Source organism: Macaca nemestrina, chromosome 2 (assembly GCF_043159975.1).
Source record: "Macaca nemestrina isolate mMacNem1 chromosome 2, mMacNem.hap1, whole genome shotgun sequence".
Classification (NCBI taxonomy): Eukaryota; Metazoa; Chordata; class Mammalia; order Primates; family Cercopithecidae; genus Macaca; species Macaca nemestrina.
In genome coordinates, this window is record NC_092126.1 from 118302681 (window position 1) to 118322734 (window position 20054).

General features: G+C 42.5%; 1 protein-coding gene across 5 annotated transcripts in view; it reads left to right on the forward strand.

Moving 5' to 3' along the window:
• LOC105480634 (calcium voltage-gated channel auxiliary subunit alpha2delta 3) overlaps window positions 1-20054 on the forward strand; it is a 932903-nt gene that overhangs the window by 615062 nt on the left and 297787 nt on the right. For all 5 annotated transcript variants that reach the window (XR_011620085.1, XM_071091908.1, XM_071091909.1 and 2 more), the window contains 2 exons: window positions 7269-7347; window positions 18838-18971. Coding sequence is in view for 4 of the 5 variants with exons in the window: in XM_071091908.1 (XP_070948009.1) it covers window positions 7269-7347; window positions 18838-18971 (213 nt within the window). In the remaining variant the exon portion in view is untranslated. The remainder of the gene's footprint in view (window positions 1-7268; window positions 7348-18837; window positions 18972-20054) is intronic.

A 20054-nucleotide genomic window follows, 5' to 3' on the forward strand; every position in this document is an offset into this window, starting at 1 on the left:
TCAGAAATGCACTTGCAGGCCAGTTGCTTACTATCTCCAAGAATTAGCTAACCCTAGGAGGGGCAGTCCCTCCAAGGTTATAAGGCCTCAGACATCAGAGCAATAATAGTACAGAAAATCCAAAGACATGGTTAATATACTGGCTCTGTCCCCTGAATGAATTCAGTGAAGCTGGACAGTCTAATAAATTGCATCACACACCTTTGAGGATGTTTGCAGCCTGACTTCTTACTGCTCCATTGAGCCGTGTGTAATCTCTTGTGTTCCGTTGTACCAACTCCAGGTCATAGTCTCTGGGTGGCCAAGAAACACCTGTCTCCTTCACCTTGACAAAACACATGGCCATAAAACTAGACTTTTATCCCTTTGGCCAGAAGATTACAAATAACAATATTTTTTTCTGAATTGGAATTTTTTTTTCCACACATGAGGTATCAGGCACTCGTGCTTGGGAAAAAGGAGATTGTATAGACTCTTAGAGCGTCCCCAAGGTGACAGTCCATTTTTCATAATGATCTATGATATTCGTTTGTTGAAATTTTATTACTTTTGTAATTTAATTCAATTTATCCCATTTTATTGCTTGTTCAGGGTAGCGTTACCATGGTTGCCTTTCTCTTCCTTCTGGATAAGGATGTTTCTTTTTTTATTATGAGCATGATGGCTTCTAGATTAAAGCAGCCTGCTCAATATAACTGTTTCCTTTGGAGTCAGCCTTCTCTGAGCCCATCTCTACTCTTGTAGAATTTTCATGAAGATAAATATTGGCAATGATTTATGAAGCATTTATGTGAGTAATCAGGTTCCAACCCTTATCTTCTTCTTAAAGATTAAAGATTTTATTCAGAAATGCTTCTCTGTACCAGAAATCACAGAAATAAGCAAATAACTATGAAAGTTCATTAGTAATATCTTTTGTGAAGATATAGACTAAGAACATATTCATTAGCTGCAAATTGACTTTAAAACATAAAGGAGACCCCTTTCTAAAGCGAAGTCATTCATCATTTTGAGAAATCCTGGAAGTATTTTAGGGAATAACTGAGTTGGGCAGTGAGTCCAAAAGGACATGAGCAGGTGAGAGGACAGGAAGATGACAGGAAGGCAGAGAAGACAGGAAGGCATGCCTAATACGGAGGCTGCCACTTAGCTAAATTAAAATTTAGAACCCATGAATGTGGGAATCCATAGGTAATGAACAGATTTGATAGCAAATGACATTGACATAAATAATTCATATAAATTGCTTGCTTTTAAAGGTAGAAGGAATGGATTTGTAGTTAAATGTTTTTTAAAATAAAAGATTACCTTCTTTTTTCTATAAAAGTATAGACTGTTTTTTGAGGCTCATAAGTGCTCGGTCTCCAAACCTTCCTTTCCTCTGCCTCTGGGAGCAAGAGTGGAATTATTGTAATTCCAAAGATTGTGAAGACCCAGCTCAGCAGTTACAGACAACAGGCTACAAATCTGCCCTTCCTTGGGGAAGGAGGAAAGTGTAGTTAGCTAATCGTGCTTGCCAAGTCCAGCTGATATCTCATGATCCTGCCTTCTTCGGTTGACACAAGCTTTTTAAAAAATGTCATTTTGATCCAGCTTCTCTATTTTTTTAACCACCCACTGGATTGTAAACTCCTTCAAGTTTTGCCTCAATCCTTAGTAAACTGTAGGAATAGCTTTCCTGGAAATGGCTCCAGTGATTTCTTAATGTTTGGTCTCACTTAGACCTCATATGCTTGGTGGCATTTTTTTAAAGTGTTGGCCTTAGCCCACCTGTGTCAGATCCACCATGGGCATTTTAAAAAATGTATATCCCTGGGCCTACTTCATTCTGAACCTCAGGAGGGTGGGTGCTAAGACTCCACCTTCGACATGTGATTCAAGGCCCCTGGTGATACTGATGCCTTGTGAAGTCTGAGGACTCTCACTGCCCTGGCCAGAGCCACTGTCATCTCTCACCTGGAACATTGCAGTGGCCTCCTACTTACTACCTCTGTTTCTACCCTTACTCTCTGTGGCTATGGATGGGACACGGGCATTCAGAATTATAAGATTATCATAGGATAATGGAATGGGCAGTCAGGTTGAGTTCATGTTCATGAACCTGTGCTTTCCTTTGGTTCATGAACCTGTTCATGGCCTATGCTCTACCCTGCAGCCAGAATGATCCTTTTACATTATGTATCAGCTCATGTGAGACTTCCACTCAGTCCCTCCTGAAAAAAAAGAAAAAGTGACTCGCAAGGGTCCGTGTGATGTGGCACCCATTGTATCTCCAAGTTAATTTCCTGCAACCTCTGCTAGGTGACTATATTCCATTAACACAAGCCCCTTCAATATCCCTGGAGCTTCCCTGTCACAGCGACCTTGTACCTTTTGTTCCCTTCACCTGGAATGCTCTTTCCCATTAGCTATGTGGCTTATTCCTTCTCCCCCACTCCATTTTGTCTAGATCTCTGATCAAATATCATCTTATCAGGAAGACCTTCCTGTCTTCCTTTTCTAAAAATGCAGCCCCCTATCACTCTCCATCACCTTACTTTGCATTATTTTCTTTATCAGCATTTAATCCAACAAATACATAAACATTCTATATGAATTTACCATTTGTTATGTTTCCCTCCCAAGAAAATGTGAAGTCTCTGAGGGCAGAGTTAGTTTTGTTTATCCATGGTAGTTTATCCAGGACCAAGAATGGTCCCTGGCACATGGTAGGCACTCATGAGTTACACGTGATAGATGACAAACTGCTACTCTTGGACTCTCTCAGAAGCACAAGGCTTTCTTCATTATTGAAGGGAGATCTGCAGGCAGCAGCAGCCTATTTTCTGTGTGTGCAATTGCCCCATATAACTCTCCTGGTAGCCACTTCCCTCCCCTAATTTTAATGGCTGCAGAAAGGAGAAAATTTGATTCATTATCTTTACAAAGTCACTATATCTTCCCCAAAGGTTAAGAAGAAGGGTACCCCTCTCAGTTTCTGATGGGGATTGCATCTATGTGAGTAAAAAGCATAATTGCTTTTTTGAAAAATCTGGATGAGTTTTTTGTTTGTTCCATTAGGGAAATTTTATATTAAGTAGATTAAAGTAAGTGACTTTGAACTTTGAAAGTCTACATCTTAACGTTTTATTAAGCTTAATTGGGTTCGTAGAACATTTAAAGACCATCCAAACTTAAGTGGGAGATCAAAATGAGCGAATAGGCTGATGCAGACTTCTTTTTACCCCTGCCTTTGAGCTGCATTAATGAAAGTGGTGCGCTCCATGCCTGCAGATGATGAGCATGAAAGCCTGGCTTTCCAGGGAGATCTGGTGTAGGCCAGAACTATGCCACAGCACCTTCCCATGATTGTCTGTGCTGTGTACCTGGCCTTCAGGACCACCCCAGATCTGGGTCTGCTTCACACTCACTGCATCAGAAAAGTAGCTGGGCTCAGGGCAGACCACTGAAAGTTTGTTATGTGGTGCTTCCTAGGGAAGAAACTCCAGTTGTTGGAAATAAGATCCATTAGGGTATAGAATCTGTTAACGATGGAAATTGGGAGCGATTTGACTGTTGTTCACAGAGGTTTTGCACTCAGTTAAATGAGCAGTGGCGTAAGGCAGCACTAACTGGAATATGCAAGGCCAAGACGTAATTTCCACATGTCATCTCTTTTTTGTGTTTGATTTTCACTGCAACGTTTATTCTTCCTGTGTCCTAACAGAATTGTTCAGGAAATAGCAATGTCATTACTTTCTTTTCACTTAAAATGATCTTTAATTATTAAAGCAATGCTAGTTTATTTGTAAAATGGTATAAAATTTATGAAATAAAAAGTGTGAGGCTGCTTTTAGAAAAAAATAGAATTTTGTGCTACACAAAATGCACAACTTGCTTTTCACTTTTACCCGTGCATCATGGATGAGGACATAGCTGCTGGATAGCCCACTACACGAATGTACCATGAACTTTTAGCCAGTCAGCTATCAAGAAAGACTTAGAATTTAACAGTTTTTGACCTTTACAAGTAATGAAGGTGAACATCTATGTACTCTTAATTGTGTATTTTTGAAAATGTCTGAATCTGAATTCTAGGGCTTCCAGAAAATATGTACTCTCTTCTACAACTTCTGTCATTTTTGTTGTCTCTTAGTCCCTGTAAGCATTTTATTTGTTGTTCCAGCTATAAGATAAATGCTTAGGGGTGGAATTACTATGTAAAAAAAAACCACAAATATAAAATGCTATTATTAAATTTCTCTCCAAAATATTTCCTACTTTAAACTACTTTAAAGTAAAATCTCTTTTCTTCTGTGGTCAGTTGAAAGGCATTATTATGAGAGATGTAGGGTGTGAACCCAGCATCCTTTGATTATGTTTATTTTGTAGGCAGGCATGCAACAAGTCATTTTCATGCCATTTCTGCTCAGATAAGGAGGTCAGTGTACTGGGAGCCAAGGACTACAAATCAATGGAAATATTGAACATTGTTCTGATTTTCTTTCATAAGCAATAAAATAACATATAAACCAACAAAACAAATATAATACCCATAAACCCCTCAGCACATTACCTGACCCAGGGGATGGTGCTGATTTTAGTAGCCACCGTGGTGGTGGTGGTCGTGGTAGGACTGTGCTGGTGAGGTAGGGGACGTGGTGATGGTTTTCATTATTGTGGTTATTGTTAGCACAATTATTCTTAAGCAGCCATGTCTGATCTGAAGTTTGGCGCGATCCTACTGGTTTTCCAAATAGGATGCCGTCTTTTAAATGAGGAGTTATAGAAGTTTTGCTAGTGATTCACAGTATTGTTCTGGAGTTTTAACTATGTCTCCAACAGAACTCAGTTTATATGAAGGTTCTTCATCTAGACAGCAGAGGAGGCTGATACTCACACACCTTTGCTCAAAAATATGGGTTGTTCTGTATTGGGTCTTTGTTTATAAAGATAGACTCATTGCTGCATTTCCACAGAGGCATCTCTTATGCTTTCTTGCTTGCCAAGGAGCCAGTGGGGATACAAGTTTTTATTGGTCTAGTGTTTCCCCTTTAAAGAGCTTAAATTTGAAATTAAAGACAAAGATTTATGAGAAAGTATGGGTCTGGTCTCAAGAGACTTGATTCCAGTTCGTCCTGGATTCTGTGTGTGCTGGCTCTGGGCCTTGGAGCTGGTTGGGATCTTCTGTATTGACCAAACCAACATCTCCCAAAGGTTGAAAACAGATACCAGTGCTATCCTGAGGTCTTAGAAGTCCTCTCTCATGAGATGAAACTTTGATGAAATTAAGCAAAACACTGTACTTAACTGGGCCTCAGTTTCTCCTCTCAATCAGAGATTCTCAGTTAAGTGCTGACAGTAGACAGGCATAGAAAGTGAACAGAGGGTGCAGCTATATGAAGCAGGGTCAATGGTAATCACTTTTGGCAATATGAGGCTGGATCTTTGCTTTTTTTTTTTTTTTTTTTTTTTTTTTTTTTTTTTTTTTGAGACGGGGCCTCACTCTATCACCAGTCTAGAGTGCAGTGGCGCAAACTCGGCTCACTGCAACCTCTGCCTCTGGGTTCAAGCAATTCTCCTGCCTCAGCCTCCTGCGTAGCTGGGACCACAGATGCATGCCACCATGCACAGCTAATTTTTTTGTATTTTTAGTAGAGATGGGGTTTCACCTTGTTGGCTAGATGGTCTCAATCTCCTGACCTCATGATCTGCCCACCTCGGCCTCCCAAAGTACTGGGATTACAGGTGTGCGCCACTGTGCCCAACTGGATCTTTGCTTTCTGTTCCCCCCAAGAGAAGCCAGAATCTCCCAATTTAAAAAAACAAAACAAAACAACCATATCCTCACTCCCAAATGTGACTCTGATGGGAGTGGTGTGGAGAAGAGCCAGAGGACTGGAAAGAGGTCTGTCTGCCTGCCCATCCACCCGGAAAGCCCCCTTGCAGGAGCTATGATAAATAAAGTCATGGCCTTACCAAGCACAGATGAGCACAGACTGACATTTCCTAATAATAACGTGCATTTACATATCTCTTTAAGTTGGGAAGAAACCATTACTTCACAACTAGCCTTCAAGTTATAATGCCCAGATTTGAGGATATGCAAAATTAAAACAGAATATTCATTTTTACAATCCACTGTAAGCATTTATATCTTTTTATGTCTCCATGTATTGAGTATCAGTGTTCCAAGTGCAGTGCTCCATCAGGGCCCAGCCAGGTAAAGGAGACATCCCTTCCTTCCCTCGTCAAGTGGATATCTTAGCAAGCAAATTGACTTCACAGACCAGCTACACAAAATACTAGCTAACCACAATTGTAGCAAAGGCTGGGGAGGAGCAGTAGGAGCACTTGACCCACCAGACTAGAGGAGCTGGAAGGACATCACCTGGTAAAGCCTTTGATACCACCTGATGAGTGTCATTCATCTAATGCCATGTCTTCATTGACCTCAGTCACAAAGAGGTGGCCACAGGCTGCACATGGCCCATCAGAAGGATTTTGTTTGGACTGTGTAGTGTTGACCCACATACCATTTTAAATTGAATTAAAGGATTTTAACCTTTTCATTCCTTATATTTTTTCCATTTAACCTTAAATACCATCTGGCAGGTAGGTCATGCTTTGTTTCAAAGAGTTCTGACCTCATAAGAGAGGGTTGAGAAACCAATAGAAAATAAGAAAGCCAGGTTTTTACATATGTTCTTTGCTCTTCAGGAACCAAAAGCTTAGGAAGACTAGAAAGATTCCCCATAGGTCTCCTGGCCACAGGCTGTGTCTCTCATCTCAGTTAATTATCTTCTAATATCATGCCAGACACCACAGATGGTAAGAGAGTGTCTGCAGCCTGTCCTCACCATTGGAGGGAAATGTTGAGGGTCTTTCAGGGGCGTTTTTATTCCCAAGAAGAGCACACTCTGCATTTCCTGTGTGAATGGGGAAAATGGTTAGGGATTTGGTCCAGACTTAGATGATACTTGTCCATATGTGTGAAGCAAGCCCAGGCCCATGAGGCTGCCAGTCTCCCATTCCCAGTTATTCTTCTCTGTCATGACTTGCACACCGAAAAACAGCCACCACCAGTGCCATATGGTTTAAAAGATCAAAGACCCCTGTTTTGAATACATTTTTAGCTGACTATACTTCAGATGTCTTAAATATGTTCCTGCAGATGGGAAGCATGGAGCATTAAAGAGGTAAGCCACATGTGTGTGAGCCATGCATGTGATCTGCGCAGGATGGCAAAAAGTGAATGCCACTCAGCCATGCGTTTGTCTTCCTTTCAGGTTCGCATCTTCACATACCTCATTGGACGAGAGGCTGCATTTGCAGACAATCTAAAGTGGATGGCCTGTGCCAACAAAGGTGGGTCTTCCCAACGTGCTTGGCTCTGAATAACTTCCACCTACTTTTGCAGAATTAGGAATATTCATGAGAAAGTAGAGAGTTCTAATAATTCTAAGGTAAAGTCTGGGTATATCTAAGTGATTACTGATAGACTTGAAATGGTTTCTTCCAAATTATGGGGGTTTTTTTTGTTTTTTATTTTTTTGTGGACAGAGTCTTGCTCTGTTGCCCAGGCTGGAGTGCAGTAACACGATCTCAGCTCACTTCAGACTCTGCCCCCCCGGTTCAAGTGTTTCTTGTGCCTCAGCCTCCCAAGTAGCTGGGATTACAGGTGTGCCCCACAATGCCCAGTTAATTTTTGTATTTTTAGTAGAGACGGGGTTTTGCCATGTTAGCCAAGCTGGTCTCAAACTCTGGAGCTCAAGTGATCTGCCCGCCAAAGTGGCCTCATTACAGGCATGAGCCACTACGCCCAGCGCCAAATTTTGAGGACATAGTCAAGTGGAGTGGTTAAGTCTTTCCATTCTTCTGATTAGTAGCTGAGTAGCCTTGGGAGAATTACTATGGCAGAGACATTTACTGTGCATCAAATATCCATATGCTCTCTCATCATTCGCAGCCTTCTTGCATATAGGTGGGGACTTCAAGACTGGTTCTGGCCAATAGGGCGTGAGTGAAGTCAACCTGAGTCATTTCTGGGCTAAAGCATTTGAGAGCTAGAGTGGTGGTGTTGGTACTCTCTTCTGTTCTAGTGAACTCTGAAGGTACATGGTCCAGACAGAACAGTCATGAGATGCAGCAGCCTTCATTAGCCTGGGTCCCTGAGTGAACACATGGAGCAGATGACTTTCACTGTCCCTTGCCTCTGCCAACCCACACTGGATTATAAATAGTGTTCATAACAAATAAACTTTTGTGTTGAGCCACTGAGATTTTTAGTTTGATATGTTCTTATAGCATAACTTTACCTATATTACTAATTAAGTTGGTCAACTTTAACTTGCCTCAATGTTCAAATACTCAAAATGGTAACGGTAATAATAATTCTTCCTTTAATTTTTTTAACTAACAAAATTATTTATATTTATGGCATACAACATGATGTTTTGAAGTATAAGTACATTGTGTAATGACTACATCAAGCTAATTAACATATGTATTGCCTTACATCTTTATAATTTATTTGTGATGAGAATACCTAAAATCTATTCTCTTAGCAATTTTCAAGTGTATAACACATCGTTATTAACTATGGTCACTATGTTATACTATATATCTCTTGAACTCATTCCTTCTGTCTAACTGAAAGTTTGTATCCAGTTCTTCCTTTGATTCTTATTAATGAAATGGTGCATATTAAGTGCCTCGTTCAATACTAGGACATAAGAAGTGCTCAGTAATCATTAGCTTTTTTATATTCATAAGGTTAATTGATTACCAATCCCCTGTTGCATGTCAGAAACAAATAGTTTGGGGACAGCACTGGAAAGTCAGTAATAGGGCTGCCCAGTTTGTGAAGGCCTTCTTTTCATTTTATACGCAGCCAAGAAGGCAAAGCGTAGCAAGTTAATAGGTGGGAGAGTCCAGACTCCTTGTATCCAAATTGAGCAATCACTCTCCACCAACTATGGGCAAGTTACCAAACCTATCTGGGTAGGTCTGAGTCATGTCATCTACAGAGCAGAGGTGGTGACAATACCTTCCCCTCAAGCATGTTGTGGGCATGACATGATGCCATATAAATAAAGTTGGTAGCTTGGTCTCTGGTATGTAAGTGCCCTGAGTTATTCTCTCATGTTATGTTGATCTCTGGGTCCTGTTTGCCTCCCTTCTGAGGCTACAAGCTCCATGAGAGCAGCCTTTGACTCTGATTTCATCTTGGGTGCTCTGACAGAGCCCAACCTCGTACCACAGCGTGTGCTCCTTTGATGTCTGAAAAAATAGGTAAGTCGACTCTAAATCCTAATGAAGGAAGGCAGGTCCTATAGCACAGTAGATTGGGATTGATAGATTTCAGCAGTCTGCTTTCAATGGGTCTCCCAAGCCATCCTTCATAAAAGCTCCAGTGTTTGGACTTTAGTGGAGAAAAGAGGACTGAGTGAAGGCTTTGTGGGTCTGCGCTCCAGTTTTCATGACCTAAGACAAAGTTGTTTTAGGTGCAAGCCACCAAAGTTGTTCCCTGAAATTTAAAAAGGCGTTTTGGAGAGAGAGGGGAGTGGCTCAGAACCCTGGTGGGAAGGGAAGCTTGGGTCTCACAAGGGAGAAGGAAGACATGTTTTTGTTTTTCTATTCCTTCTCAGTTTCTTCTGACATGTCCATGGCATTCTTACTTCTCTGTAGGTAGACCTTCCCTACTATGGCATGCATATAGCCAGGAATGGCCACCCCGTATCATGCATGCCCATCCATCCACACAACAATACTGTGGGCAAGGCACAATATAAGAAAGCAAAATGTATATCTTTTCCATTCAAGGCTGACTAGCAAATCTGAAGTCTAATTTCACGTCCTCCCTCACCCCCTCACCCCCGTGAAGAGATTATGGTACCCAGCTTGGGCCAGTTCTTTCTCCCTGCTGAATTGGGTGTGGGCAGAGAAAGCCCATGGAGAAATAAGTGCTCTGGGGGACTCAGCACTGTGGATGGGAGTGTGGGAAAGTTCTCTAAGAATAGGTGAACAGGCAGGCTCTTAAACCTCCACCCATCTTTCCCTTTGCTTGGCATTTTCTTTAATTATCTGCTTTTATTTGAACAGTCTTTTAAGCAAGGCTCAATTTCCTCATCTGAAAAAGGAAGGGCTGCATGGAAGTTTTTAACATATCCTTGAAGCTCTAAAATAACACATTCTACAATTGTTTTCGTTCATTGTCTGGCTTGCTTCACTAAAAGGTGTCAATAATTCTACTTGTCTCAGAGTTATACATTTGGCCTCCTTTCAGGGAGAGCTATAGGAAGAACACAGGCAGAGGAGATGGAGGCCGAGTAGATCCCAGAGTTCCTCTGAGTGAAGAGGCCTTTCTTGAAATTAGTTTTGGAACTTTGTTGACATTTAAAAACCTTGAGTTAGCTATACTTTTCCCATTTTTTCCTTTATTCTGTGGTCTTGAAAAAAGTTTCTTTCCATTTTTAAATTTAAAAAAAAAATTTCCTGTTATTTCTTGCCACATCAGATTGCAATTCTTCCATCAGCTAGTATGCATTTAGTCATGGGTTATTGTTTTTACCACTGTCTGTGTCCAGCTGATGAAAATTACTCAAATTGAAGTCTTGTCTTAATCAACTAATATTACACCATAATTTAGTTTTAGTCATTGTTTATAAGAATCTTCGAGGCATCCTTTTGAAGACAGTTTAGTCAACTCGGAGTATTTTAGGGCCCGGCTATAGAATATTGCCTTTAGGATTTATAAGTTATGAGTACAGCAATGCAGAAAATCCAAGGAGGTAATAGTAGCTGCTTGGCTGGACAGGCTGTGGATTCCATGATAATTCTCCTTCCCTTCCTGTCCACATCCAGTTATTTCCCTTGCTACCAGAGTTAGCCCCTCTCGATAGTTTCACCTTCCTCATTCTGCTTCTATGTAAAGAGCCTTGGGAATGTCACTGTTTGCCGCTCTTCAAAGTAGCAATGCCATCAAAATGTGATATTCCAGTCATCTGTGCCCATATAAACATTGGCTTCACGTTGCGTCAGTTAAGGGGTTTTGGACCACGTAACATCGGTGAGCAAGTATTCTTCTATGGTCATTAATTAAATCATTGTTTATAGTCTCAGATTGTTATAGTATGGAGGCAGCATAACATTTTTCATCTCAAGTGTCATGAGGTCCAGAGGGCCCCCTTACATATTTTCAACCTGACTCGGCCAAGTTCTGCAGTGAAATGAAGCATTAGCATTCAGGGACCAGAGCAGACCCAAGGAGAGTCCAAGGAGGTAGAACTAACCCACCGGGCCTGACCACAGAATGACCCTGGGAGGGAGCAAGAATCATGAGGGCTCTCACATTGTTACTGAGTTAGTGGTCAAGGACCTGCTATCTGTGCAGGACTTCTTCCTTGGGAGTCTGGTAGCCATGGAGACAGTTCTTAGCCAGCAGATCTCAGACACTTCCTCTGGAAATGAATGTCTGGGGACATTCGTACCCCCCTTGCAATAGTTCTCTGCCTCCTCCAGTCTACCAGCAAAATCCAGGGAGGCCTAGAGCTTGTGAGTTTATTTCATTTTATGCATAAGTAGGTCCTGTCTTGAGGGAACCAACCCTAATGAGACAAAGCAGCAAGCCATTTTAAATACATTAAAACAATCATTGCCACTGTAGAATGGCTGGTGGAATTTAAAGTTCTGTGTTCACACTATTTCAAAAACAAGTGAACTGGAACACAGAAAAGAGGGCCGACTACTGACTAGCTCAGATATTTCACAAAGCCATGGTGACCTTCTCTAACATTCAGTATGCCAAGATTTTAAATAAGCACTGGCTGATTCTCCTTCAAAAATCACAGTTAATGGAGTGTTTTCCAGCTGTGCAAATAAAGAAGGGCCTCCATGTTTGGGTTCTCAACCGATCAGTCATCGTCAGGTCCAATTGAAATGCCACATGTGTTGTCGTCTGCTTAGCTTACCCCTTTTCTGTGGGCTAAAGGTCATTCTCTCCTTACTTGAAAGAGAACTGGTGGCTTGAGACTTCCTGGAAGGTCCAGCTCCCAATCTTTTTTCAATAAAAAGATTCTTAACCTCATTGTATCTTTCCACATGTAGTGTCCCCCAAAAGACAGCTTCACATTTATGAGGCCGGAATGGTCATAGGCGGGGGCAGGAGAAAAGTGGCAATTAAAACATTTTGCTATTTCAAGACAGGTGAAGGAAGGTACAAACAGCAGCTATTTAAAAAGCTTTTCATAGTTCATTGCACACATTCCTTAGAATCAGAGATTTTGAGTGGCGATGAAGATGGTGATGCTTGCTGTTATTGTAAAACAGCAACTAAGGATGGCAGGCTGCTCACTAAGTGCCAGGCATAGAAAAGAATACATCTGTGCATTACCTCTTTTGATCCTTCCAAAGGCTCTTGAGGTACTGTTATCATCATTTTTGTCTACAGAGAAGGAAACTAAGGCTGAGCGAGACTAGCATCTTGTTCCAGATTACCAGCCAGCAGGTGGTAGAGCTAGGATTCAGGCCCAGGTGATCCAAAGCCCCAGCCTGAACTTTTCACCAGATGTGAGGCTGCTTCTCTTTGGAGAGGAGAAAGCTGTGATTCATAGATAACTCTTCCATATCTCTCTTCATTTGAGGTAATCTAGGAAAAGAAAACTAGAGGGTGAGAAAGGACTTCAATGTGTCATAATTAACAAAGGCCAGAGCTGGGATTTATGCCCAGCCTGTATGTGCTGGAAATGGCACTGCTTCAGCTTGCACAGTGGTATGGTTCAGGTCCTGATGTTTCAGAGTTGGGGACGTTAAGGCTGTAGATAAGATGAGACCAGGAGAAACCACGGCAAAGTGTGATGGGTGCAGCCACAGAGCTCTAGGAAAGAGACAGCATTCCTATTTCCCCAGAGTGTACCTTTAGATTATTTTCTTCTTTCTCTTTTATTTTTAATTTGGAGTTAGAAATTAAAATGTAGTCATAGTCACAAAGGAAAAGATATGTCCCTTGCTCTGAGGCTCAAGCTGATTTTGAGAGCTCTGCTCAGGAGTGCAGTTCTCCCACCAAGGCCATTGGGCTCCTTGCCCTTGATGTCCATTCTCTCCAACATCATGAATATGGGCTCTTCTGCTCTCAGCACTCAACAGGCCTCTTGCTTGTTTTTTGTGAAGTCAAAGAAGACAGGGAGGTAGGAAGCTGTTTATAAATTATACATTTTTCTATAGAAATAAGTGGTTTTTTTTCAGTAGTGTGTGATCTTGACAGGGAGGAGGAGGAAGATGAAACAGAACACAGTATTGGGAGCGTCTTCCAAGAACACCATTGCTCATAGGGAATGCAAACCAGGGAAGCCACAGCATCACCTTCACTGCCCTCCTAAATCTCATTCTTACCCCAGCACCCTCTAGAGACTGAAATTTTGGTACTGGCTCTCAGGTTTTCAGCCTGCCTTGCTTAAGGTGGAAAGAGTCTTTAGAAAGACTCAAAGACTCAAAGGACTCAAAGGAAGCTACACCCATCACTCCAAAGATGGAAGGAGGACCTCACTATATGAGGTAGACAGCTAGGATCTGCCCTTCAAGGACAGATTCCTGGTACCCTCAGATCTGGTCATTGCAAAGTGGAGTATTTAATGATTCACCACAGGAGCTTCTCGTGCTCAGGCAGCTTTGAGGCAAAAGACTCTAAAAATCCCCAAGGAAGGGTGGTAATATCTCAGAAACACAAAGCTCTGCACTGCATATGGTTTATCACATGCAGTATTTGTAACCCAGAGTTCACAGAAGGAGCTCTGCAAGGGAATAAGGTAAATAAATTGATGTTGTAGAGAAAAATGAGCAGACCATTTGTAATAGGTGGCTAATTTCAGCATTAATTGCTCCTTGGTAATTACCGAATGATTGCTGATTCTGTTTTCTTACATGATATATGAAGTTCGAAAAAGCACATTAAAAAAGAGAATAAACATTCAAGACCTAGAATTTAACAGGAAAAAAACAGAGGGAAAGGGAAGGGAAAGTGGCCAGCTGAGAGAATACAGAGGGAAAACAAGGGAAGTGTCTATGGTTACAGCCAGATTCCAGCCCTTAGCGATTTCCTATTATCAATCATTTGTTAACTAAAACTTATACTAAGACATTAAAAAAAAAAAAAAAAAGACTCAGAAAGATTTTAAATGTTAATGGGTTGGAATCAAATATGCATAAGCTTTGCAACATACATTGTTATTGTTAATATTATTTTTAAAATTTTATCTTTTCTTACCTTTTTATACATCTGCATCCCTAGTCTACATAGTGAAATATAAGTTGGAACTATAGACTGGGCTTTGAGTAGAACTTTGTTATTGCTCACTGCCGAAACCTCAGAAGACAGTCATATATTGCCCCATCCCCATCCTCAAAGTTCCGCAGCTACAATACACAAATAGCCCATTAGAGTTACCCTCCTGGGGCAGGAGCTCGGAGCATCGCTCCTGTCCCTTCCCAACAGCGAAAGACGCAGTGTCTTCAGTGGTTCAGAGCAAAGGCTTTGGAATCAAATGAACCTGGATTCGAATTCATCCAGGACAGATTACTGACTCTGAGTTTGTGTTTCTTCCCCTACACGGTGAGCATATGCATCGGGCCATCGTGAGGCCCACATGCAGAAAGGCAAGGTGGATCCCAGTAAGACCTCAGTGAATGTTCCTGCTTTACTAATGGCTCCTGCATACCTGCCCTCCCTGTTCTGGGAATACTGCTCTCAACAAGGTGGGGATTTTTGAATCATTTCATGGAGCTGATATTCCAGTTAGAGAGAACACAATAAGCAAGTGAGAATCCAATGATGGATGAGTCCTCTGAAGGAACTGATGCAGGGTGAAGGGAGAGGAAGTGACTTCAGACAGGAATGTCAGGGAGGGCCTCTCTGGGCTGATCCCTGAGTGACAAAAAGGAACCAAACATGGAAAATGGGATAAAGGGTGTCCCAGGCGGAGGGCAGCAAGTGCACAGGCCCTGAGGGGGGGAACATGGTTGGCATGTGAGAGGCGGGGAAAGAAGGCCAGCAAGCCTGAACAGTGAGCAAGAGGGAGACAGCAGGGATGAGGTCACCCAGGTAGGTGAAGCCAATTCAGGGAGGGTCTTGGAGGTCAGGGTAAGACATCTGGATTTTATTTTAACTCTAAATAGAAGCTATTGTAGGATTTCAACCAGGAAGATGATGATCTGCTGTGACCTTTTATACAATCTCTGATGGCTATGAGGAGGTTAGACAAGGAGGAGAGGGATTTGTGGGGAGACTCTTGTGGACTCTGGGTGAGAGATCATGGCATCTTGGAGTAGTGAAGCAGTGGAGATTGGGAAGTGAGTTTAGATCTATCTTAGAGATAGGATCAGAAGAACATGCTGGTGGATTACATATGGGGTGGGGTGAGGAAAGGATGGATATCGAGGATAATTATGTTTTGGCCTCTCTGGGCAGTGGTGCCATTTTCTGAGATGGAAATGACCAACTGGGAGAGGAATGGATTTGGGAAGGGAAGTCAGGAGTTGGCTTTGGATGAGTTCCGCCTGAGAATTCTGCTAGTTATCCCTGTAGAGGTGTCGGGTATACAGTTGACCATGGGTCTGTCACTCTGGAGACAGAAGTCAGCTTTCTGTAATCTTTCAGAACCTTGGCTGTGATAAGCAAGACCAAGTGGGGATGATTTCTCAGCCCTGTCCTTTTCCAAATGTATGGTTGTTTTTCCCCAACTCCTTCTCTATGCTAATGACCTGTCCCTCCTACCCTCCTCCTTAAATTCATCTTTCTTCCCTTGGCACTGTTTTGGAAAACCCAAGTCAGGGAGCTTTACTGCTGGCTTTGAGGATTAGATGTGAATACAGACAACCAAGAAGAACTCCTACAAGATGCTGTCTGGGCCCAGGAGCACAGGCGCCTAAACAGAATTATTTGACACTGCAAAGTGCTCATCCCTGTATCCTAAAGGTCCAGAGCTATTGAGCTGTGTCCCCCTCCTTCAACATGGTAGCACCCCTCTTAGCTTGTCCTCTGTGTCAAGACCCTTTATGTAGAGCCCAAGATTTGCCTACTAAAGAAAAGGTGAAATATTTTCTTTCTTGTCAAACGCTGAGTGCAGCCTCCATGCTTGGAGAGATGATAACTATGGGTGTGGTGTGTTCCCTGTCCTCTGGCAAACCTTTTTAAAACCTGTCCTTTCCAACCATGCCTCTAAGAGGAACCACATAGGAGCATTGCTAGAGCAGCATCCTAAATGGGTCTCCCTAACTATGGTGCCTGATGGCTGAGAGAGGTGAACATAGGCCCTGCTCCCAGGTCTCAAACTAGGACAGAAACTCACAGCCTATTCCTTTGGGGCCCTGTTTCCCCTGGGATGGGAAAGGCTCTGGCCCAGGCCAGGAGGGTGGGGCAGGCAGGAGTGACAATGCATGCTAATTAGCACTATGCAGAGCTGTCATCAGGAACCCAGAAGCCACATGGTCCCAACCTGGTTTGGGGTCGGCACATCAAATTCAAACCAGCTGGCCTTTGTTTAGAAATCCTCTGGGTGCGTCCCGACCCTTTCTGGACAACAGAAAGGCTGGTATTTCCTTATCCTGAGCCCTGTTTTAGTCACTAAGAGATTCTATAAACTCTGGAGCTAGTGCTGCGATGGAGCTGGCCTCAGAGGCACACATACTCTCTTTAATTTGTTTGGTGAGTAGAAGCTGGTATGAGCCTAAGATCCTTATTTACAGGCACGGGGAGGAAACAAGAATCTGTGTCCATCCCCTGCTTGAAATCCTTCCTGTCTACAGGATAAAGTCTAAACTCTTTCCCAAGTTCTCTGTGACAGTCTTCCTGCCCATTTCTGTCATCTTATGTCATCCTGTCTCTACACTCTCTCTACCAACTCCACCAACTCCTTAACTCCAGCCATTCTGAGCTATTTTTAGTTCCTAGAAGGGGCCTGATTCTCTCTGATTCTGGGTCCTTATTTATACTCCTTGTTTTGCTGGACACTATCTTTAATCCCTCTTCCTTTGGCTAACTGGTCCTCATCCTTCAGGTTCCAGCTACACTGACCCTTGCTCAGGGTAACCACATTTGATTGGCTGTACCTGTTGTATGTTTTAGCTTAATGTTGAATGTACCATTTTGTAATTGTTTACTCAGAACTGCCAGGCCCCAGGGGGGCAGGGGTCTTGCTCACCTTGTTAATCACTGCTTCTTCAATGCTAAACACCAAGAAAACCTTCAATCAATGTGTGAATGAAGGGCTCGCTCCAAGGGATCCAGGCCTGTGTTCAATTCACCCTTTCCCTTTTAACATCTCCTAACCCATAGCAAAGCAGATGTGACCCCGAACTCTTCATCAGTGCAGGAACATAGTAGTGCCCTGGAACTCAAGATCAAAATGGCGTCCCCAATCATAAGACAACAGCATGTTGAGAATGTTTCTGTTGCTTAGAAGTCATGTCTACCCGGCCGGGCGCGGTGGCTCACGCCTGTAATCCCAGCACTTTGGGAGGCCGAGGCAGGCAGATCACGAGGTCAGGAGACTGAGACCGTCCTAGCTAACACGGTGAAACCCCGTCTCTACTAAAAATACAAAACATTAGCTGAGCGTGGTGACGGGCGCCTGTAGTCCCAGCTACTCGGGAGGCGGAGGCAAAAGAATGGCGTGAACCCGGGAGGCAGAGCTTGCAGTGAACCGAGATCGTGCCACTGCACTCCAGCCTGGGTGAGAGAGCAAGACTCCATCTCAAAAAAAAAAAAAAAAAGAAAAGAAAAGAAAAGAAATCATGTCTACCCAACATATATAAAAGGCAGCGCTGGGGACCACATCATGATATGAGCTGAAATTTCAGCCTCAAACATACAAAGGGCAAAATTCAGTAGAAGTAAAAGGGACAAATTAAGAGACTTACAAACCTAGACTCATCATCTGTATTTGCTACTTGATGCCTGAGAGAGCATAGGCAAAAAACATATCTCCATCTGTATCAGTCATCTTATCTTTAAAATGGGCACAGTCATCTGCACTTAAACTTGTTGTCACAAAGAAAAGGGACAACATTGATCAAGTGTTTAGCAAATTTCACGGCACTTAGCACTCAAAAATTAATCATAACTATTGTTATATTTATAAAAATGAAATAGCCTTTAATTTTTGTGGTTCATAGTTTTTCCCTTGGAAATAGACTCACAAAAGTGAAAAAATAAGGTTACAAAATGTCATGTAGAAAGGACTCTCATTTCTGCCAGGGAACACACACACACACACATACACACACACAGTGTGTGTAAACATATACTCTGTGTGTGTGTATATATATATGTATATATGAGGGAGGGTGGTGTGCATATAAAGTCTGGGAGGATATTCTCCAAAGAATTAACAGGAACTTCCTCTGGGAGATGAGTTTGTGGTTGATTTTAATTTTATTACGTTTGCTTGACTGTATTTTCTAACATGACCTTACTAGTCATAAAGTAGGTGATGGGGGAGAGGAACTAACATTGAAAAGAAAAATGGGGGAGAGGAGCTAACATTGAAAAGAAAAAAGAAAGAAACTAGAGACCGTCCTAGCTAACATGGTGAAACCCCGTCTCTACTAAAAATACAAAACATTAGCCAGGCGTGGTGACGGACGCCTGTAGTCCCAGCTACTCGGGAGGCTGAGACAGAAGAATGGCGTGAACCCGGGAGGCAGACCTTGTATCAGTCATCTTATCTTTAAAATGGGCACCGTCATCTGCACTTAAACTTGTTGTCACAAAGAAAAGGGACAAGAAAGCGTGGCATATGCATACTCCCAGTTGCAGGTCTTTCGGTCTGTTACTAAATTTGGCCCTCCCTTGGGTTTTGGCAGGATTTTTTACTCAAATCTCCACCTTGGCTGATGTGCAGGAGAATGTCATGGAATACCTTCACGTGCTCAGCCGGCCCAAAGTCATCGACCAGGAGCATGATGTGGTGTGGACTGAAGCTTACATCGACAGCACTGTGAGTCCACGGGGCCCTGGAAAAGAGGCTGAGCTTTACCCCCATCCCTAAATTGTGTTAATTCTAGAACATAGCAACTGTATCACTCGTATTTTTTGGGTTCAGTGGCACTTTTCTTGATTGTATGTATAGTGTTGATCACCTTGACAAGCAAAGTTGGTGAATAATCATAATGTACTAGAAAGTATGACATATACTTCAGAAAGGTAGCTGGTCTGTGCAAAAGAAATCATGTTTTGCTTGTGTCTTTTCTAGTTACTTCTATGCTGCTTTTTCACATGTGTTCAAATTCTGTAAGTGTAGCAATGATTACAAGCATTCTTAGATTCTGTCCTCACCATATGTGAGCGCTAGTCCTGGCAATGAATCTTTGTGTCTCAATTGGGAATGTAACCAAAGCTCAGCTCTAATAATGAATTGGAGCCACCATGGAGGCTGCAGTTGCATTTTCTTCCCATGCATAAGTGAGAATATGCTTGAATGTTGGTTCAGTAGGCACTTGATTGTTGTTTGAACTCTGGCCATGGGCCCATTCTAAAGCCGAATTCTAAGCAGCAGATTCTGATGCCGAATTAGCTGAAAAGGAGGAGCTTTGCCAGTCATCAAGTAATGGCTCAATGGCCGGGTTTCTTATGTAATCTCAGGGTGATTTTTCATAGTGATAATGAGTCTGATGGGAGTGGTGTTTTTCATTTATTGATTGTAAATGTTCTTACAGGGCCTCTCTCCAGTCATTTTTGTTGGGATTAACATCACATTAATCACTGTAACCCAGACACAGCTGTCCTCCAGAGTGATCTCGATGGCTGTCATGGGTCAGCTTTTTTCTCCCTGGGCTCTCTCATTCCTGCTGCACTTCTGGCAGCTGCAGGCAAACTCAGGGCAGGAAAAGCATGTGGGAACTCATTTCAGGGGACACCATGACACAGGCCAGGCCACAGCAGCCTGCCCCGTCTCAGTCTTAAAGTATGCAATGCAGCCCTGGAAATACGAGTGTATCTCCTTGTCAAAAAGGGAGACTCCTTCCCCAGGAAAAGTCATCTTGAATAAAGATGGATGTTGATCTGAAAAGCCTTCTCCGAT